Source organism: Paroedura picta, chromosome 5 (genome assembly GCF_049243985.1).
Source record: "Paroedura picta isolate Pp20150507F chromosome 5, Ppicta_v3.0, whole genome shotgun sequence".
Classification (NCBI taxonomy): domain Eukaryota; kingdom Metazoa; phylum Chordata; class Lepidosauria; order Squamata; family Gekkonidae; genus Paroedura; species Paroedura picta.
In genome coordinates this window covers 61214429-61220428 of record NC_135373.1, presented here as the reverse complement: position 1 = coordinate 61220428, position 6000 = coordinate 61214429, and the positions used below count along the sequence as shown (strand labels likewise).

At 36.4% G+C, this 6000-nt stretch overlaps 1 protein-coding gene across 4 annotated transcripts in view; it reads right to left on the bottom strand.

The window, feature by feature from the left end:
- Positions 1-982: 982 nt before the first annotated feature.
- Positions 983-6000, bottom strand: part of TAFA5 (TAFA chemokine like family member 5) — a 373750-nt gene continuing 368732 nt past the window's right edge. For all 4 annotated transcript variants that reach the window (XM_077338251.1, XM_077338253.1, XM_077338254.1 and 1 more), the window contains one exon: positions 983-3241. In XM_077338251.1, coding sequence (XP_077194366.1) covers positions 3205-3241 — 37 coding nt within the window. In that variant the 3' untranslated portion in view covers positions 983-3204. The remainder of the gene's footprint in view (positions 3242-6000) is intronic.

Genomic DNA, 6000 nt, shown 5'->3' with positions numbered 1-6000 from the left:
GGCAAACCACCCCGTATTGAGTCTGCCAAGAAAATGCTAGAGGGTGTCACCCCAAGAGTCAGACATGACCCAGTGCTTGCACAGGGGATACCTTTACCTATCCAAAGTCTGAAAACCTGATCGCTTCTTGGCCTTTTGGCTAAGATCAAGTATAGTCTGAAAACTTGAAATAGTGAAAGAACCAGTATGTTCAGTTAGATATTACTCATAGGATGGTGAATATTTATGTCCTGCAGTCATCTTTCAGAAGGAAACCCTGAACTATAATAACACAAGGGAAACAATTTATCATCACAGCTAATTTTGGAAACCTGCACACTCATCCCCTTGAAATTGTGGATATCAGTTTCAGTCCAGTTCATGGTGATTTAAATTTTTATTTCCTTTTCAATCAAAGGGATTTAAATACCCATAATTTCAATTAGAACTGATCCAATTAGCCAATCACTTTAATCTTTCAGAAATCAGATATCAACCTCATTTCCCAAACATCTTTGTGTGTTGAAAGGTATTTGGAGAAAGCTGTAGTCTCAAATTTAGACTCAACATAGAAAAAAAATCAGAAGCACATTTTCATTTTCATATATAAAATATAATTTGTTAACGTTGCAGAACCCTTTACCTTTCAATCTTTCCCAACCTTGTAAGAAATTCTGTTATGAGCAGTTAACAAAGGTCTCACTTATAAAATGATTTTCTTTATTTTTTCATAATTTAGCTGAATCAACACAAAACTGAATACTGTAAAGCAACAAAAAATGTTGAAACATTTTAATTTTGTTCAGTATTTACTAAATAAGGCTACTATACTCCCTTCCAAAATAAAACAAAACAAAATTCAGTGGTATGAGGGATCTGGCTCTCCAATTCTTGTAATACAGGTGAAGCATTTACCACAATTTATTGCATGACACTTTAAATCAGACATTGGTCATTTATAGTGCAGTCAGTTCATAACACTTTTCAAGTGGCTGGACTTTAATTGCTACTTGGACACTGATCAAAACCCTCACGATGAAATAAGACCATTTACGCACATGTTTTATTCATAGACACTGTCACCTATAATTCATGGTTTCTTCAATCTGTGCCTTAAAATAATCCTGAAAATCGGAAGAGGTCTTAAACAAATGTTTTTTTCTTCATACCTCTTATCTATGGTTTCTTGAACTGTCCCTATATATTTTTTTTCTTTAGTAGCATAGAACTAGCATAATACTAAAAGTTAATTAGAATATTTAGGTAGTATACTACAGTGGGCATTGGGAGAAAGTTTCATGGTGGCAAATAGTTGTGGGGAAGGAGGAAAGACCATTTGTTGACCTTATCATATAACTATGAGCCAGACTTATAGATAAAAAGTTACCACATTTGGATTTTTTTCCTGTTTCTATCTTTTAAGCTTTTTTGTTTCTTAAATAGCAATCTAAATTTTCTCTAGTCTAAAGTGTTGAAGAAGGGGGCTTTCTAAAAGATGAGGTAAAAAAAGAAAGAAACTATGTCTAGATCAGGGGTCCTCAACTTTTTTGAGCCTGCAGCCACCTTTTGAATTTTGATACAGCATGGTGGGTGCAACCACAAAATTGTCACAAACGTCAAATCAGCAACAGCCAATCAAATACCCAATGGCCAATCAGCCCCACCAGGCCATGCCCACTTTCTAAAATCACTTGATAGGTGCTGAAAAAGCTGCCTGCATGTGCTGTGGTGCCTGGGAACTGCTGATCTAGATAAAGGAAAAAAGCTGCACACTGGTTTTTAAAAGCAAACAAACCCAAGTTGGAAAAGGAGGGGAAGAACACAGAGAAAGAAAAATGTAACTCAATATAGAAAGCAACTGATTAAAGTATTTTTACACTGTTTTACTAGTATATAAAGACCCTTCTCAAAAAAAAGGGGGGGGAAGAAGAGAAAGAGAGAGAAAGCCTTCCAACAGTGCAATGGTTGAATGCATTTATGTAATATAAACAACATTATTCTTTGCTTTTTCTACAGAGTCCTCTCTGGTCATGCTTCACATCCGGAATGCCCCAATGGAAGAAAGCAAACTACACCAGTCACTTCAGAGACAACTGAAGTAATAAAACAACAACTTAACTCTGAACTGTTCTTTTTTTTTTCATGACTGTCAGAGTTGCCACGTTAATTGTTAAATAGGATTTTCTACAAATATACAACATATAAAAACTGTTAAATATATAACTTTAGGCTTTTCAAAATACATTTAAATGATCTCTTTCAAACAAGTGTTACTTCCCCCGCCCCTTGGATTTGCTTTCTGGTGCTAAATGGTGTATCAGATGAGACATAGGCCACAAATGACCAAACATGCTCTTTGCAAATACTGTATTATCCAACTTTTAACGATCAAAAAATGGAACCATAGAAGAGGCATGTTGAACTGGTTAAACTCAAAATGATTTTAGTACGAGAAGTCAATCTAAGCACAGAGGAGTAAAGGTGGTGCGTAGACAGTTTGTGTCATTTCTGATCAAAGTTCTGTTTCCTTGTTGAAGAATTATCATTTTCTCTCCATGTTCCATTGTGGGCTTTAGTGTAGTTTTCTCTGAGAGCAGTTCCAGCATTTTCTGCAGTGTTCCACAGAGATGGCTGCTGGGTAGTAACACTGCAGCACAGGGTGAGCTGTATTCGGGCAGGGCTGTCCCCATGCTGCTGAACCCAAATAACTCTGTCAACAGTACCATTTGTCCACTTTAAAATAGATTTTTGCTCTTTGGTCTATTGTATATACTGAAACATAAGAAAATAAAAGCAATTCAGGCAGTCTAGGGTGTAGGAAGAAGCTCTACACCTTAGTGTCCTCCTGTAGACAAAAGCAGTCTTCTCTAAGGCTGATTGGGATGAGTATTCTCCACCGTGGCTGACTCTTCAGATTAAAACTTGACAACACATCAAGTCCAGAAGTGGTGCAGAACGCAGATGAGACGTTAACCATGAACTGTTTTTGTGATTTTTTTGTTTTGTTTTTGTATTGCTAATGCCCAAGCATTTCTCTTATATCTCTATTCCTTAGTCCAGTGCTCTTTAGTATAGTAGAACAGACTTTAGCTCATAATGTAGAATTATGCTGTCTTTTATGAAATACAGAGAAACAGACAGTTGGACTGATGACAAAGAATGCATGATGATCCACAGCAGTGAAACTTGACTAGGGAATATAGCCCACATAGAGCCTAAAAACTCCTACAAGGCTTCTCTGTTGTTGCATTTGTCAGGAGACCTGTAAGTCAATAAGAACAAATGAGTCAACACCTTCATATTTTTCAAAATTGATGCAAAATAACTGTTTACTGATTACACTGCCATCATTTCCAAGTATACAAAAATGTTTCTTCCATCTGGCCTTATCTTTGCAAATGTTTCCATTTGCAATGTAAAAAAACACACACCAAAATTATAAAGGCAGACAGCATAAAATGCAAAATTGTTTGAGTAGATGGTTGGTACTCAAGGTTCTTACACTTTTTAAAGATGCAAGGTCATGCTCCTATTATTTAGCTCACTAATTTAATCAATGCTGCCCTCTAGTGATATCACCACTATAAGTATATTTATGAAGAATATAAAGATTGATTTTAATTACAGAAACACAATAGGCATCTTGCTGGAGAGATACAAACTGCAGAAACACTGGCAAAAGGAAACAGAAAGAGAAAAAGGAGTATATCTGAGGAAAGCAAAACAAAAAAACAAAAAAAACAACTGCTACTGATATTGGCAGAACAAATAAAACAAAAATATTAATAGGAACCAAAGAAAGCAATCTAGAAATGACAGAATAACACCTTAAATGTCAATTCATCAAATATACTTTGGTATTGGCAAAGATTACACATGTGTCATGCAAATGGGGTAACCCAAAACTAATTTTCTTTCTGATATTTTCACTTTTCCTAAATGCTCAGAATATTGCACATTGATGATTCTAAGATGTGGAATGGCAAGTACAATAAAGCTATACAGAGAATAGGAAACATGTCACATAGTTTAAATAGAGGACAAAAATTAAAATTAGATTTAAAAAATCTATTTGAGAGGTAAATGAAAAGAACATCTGCTCACAAATAACTCAATACAAATTTTCATATAAGGCACATGGTTTACTGGGCCGCATCCTTTGAGCCTCTCACCTTTTCCAGGAAAACACCCCCCAAGACTCTAGCAAACAGCTTTTCCTGCTTAAATTAGTGGTCAGAATCCAACCCTCATAGCCTCAGGCTCAAGGCAAAAAACCTGGTTACAGTAGTATTTCTCTACTTGATATATATTCATTTATCAAGAAGTTTGAAGTTTTCTCTCCAATAATCTTCCTTCTGTTTCATTCATTCTTTGCATACATTTTATTTCCAGTATGAGATTAAAACAACATTACCACACAGTCCCTGTAGCCTACAATCAAAGGCTTGTTAGCTTTGAAATCAATACCACTGTGTGAAAAATTTAGCCAACATATCTGTTTTGTGAATGGTCCACTGAGAATTGTGAATTCAGTTTTCTGTATAAAAATTAAAAGCTACACTCACAAGTACATACAAATATGAAGTTAACAGTCTTGAAAATGTTCCTTGTGTACTTAAATATGTTCTATTAGAAATGACTATTAAAGGCAACTTTCTATTCAGTACTCCTTGAATAGCACTCTCTTTAATCACAAACTGTGAACTTCTCACCCTTATCATTAATAAGGTAATATTTGAATCTGGACAATGGTCTTATCCTCTAGGCACTATTGATTATCAATATCAGCGTCCCCCATTATATCTTCCAGAATTTGATAAAATCCATACATTGTGATTCCTGTAAGACAGATAACTTTCAGCTAAATGATCTAAATTTCCCAGTTTCGTTTTTAAGACAATTTAAATATAACTAAAAGAACAAAACACAGATGTCTCAGAAGCTTCTCATCTAGTTCATCAAACTGATCTGAGATAAAACAGAGACATTCATCATTCCATCATCATTGTTTGAAAGATAGCCACTTTTTTTACAAAAGAAAATCCTTAACACTAACTTATTTACATTTGGAGGGGGGGGGGGTTCATTCCATTCTCAGAATATGAGCAAGTGTGGAACTCACACTATCTGTACGAGTTATTTCTTTTTCTCTGAAATCCCCTTCTCCACACTTTCTCTTCTTTCTCTGTTTTCCACCCAGCACTATTAATATTTATTTACTTAATTTACAACATACTGTTATCCCCAATGGGAACCCAAAACAACTTATGTCATTGTTCTCTTCTCCACTTTATCCTCACAGAGACCTTGGGAGGTAGACTAGGCTGAGAGATAGTTACTAGTCCAAGATTGCCCAACACACTTTCATGGAACAGTGGAGATTTGAACTCAGGTCTCACAGACTGCAGTCTGACACTCAAACCACACTATATTGGCTCTCAGCTTTCCTTTCTCGCCTCCCCTGGCAGCCATTCACTAGGAAAAGTCTGGACAAGTTGCAAAAGTCATCTGGTAGAAAGTCACTCAGGTGAGTTATGTGGTAGCTGCTGCTGGGCCTGGCCAAGTTGTGTGGAGGTTATCATTGAGTCCAGGTATTTATGTGGCATCAAGTCATAGCCTTTGCCATATACCAGGGTGAAATGTGCAAACTGCCAGGCAATTAAATAGTATGGTGATTGTTATTAGGCCTGAACCCATTATGCCCTCTCTCCAGAACAGAAGGGAGGGGAGCAGGAACAAACTTTCCTTTCTAGCTAAATCCCTTCATATCATATTGAACCATTCTCAGATTTTCAGGAGTAGGGAAGAGTTGCTGTGGTGGAGAAGGTTTGCCAGAAATTTATGTGCACATTATTAGACTCCCAGCCTTCGGATCCCGGAAGAGAGGAGCAGCTTCACACAGGACTTCACACAGGTCCTTCACACAGGACACAGAGGTCTCCTTTTCATAAATATGTACAGAATCACTTTATTTTACATGAGGATCACTATAGGTATGTGTGTGTGTGTGTGTGTGTATAC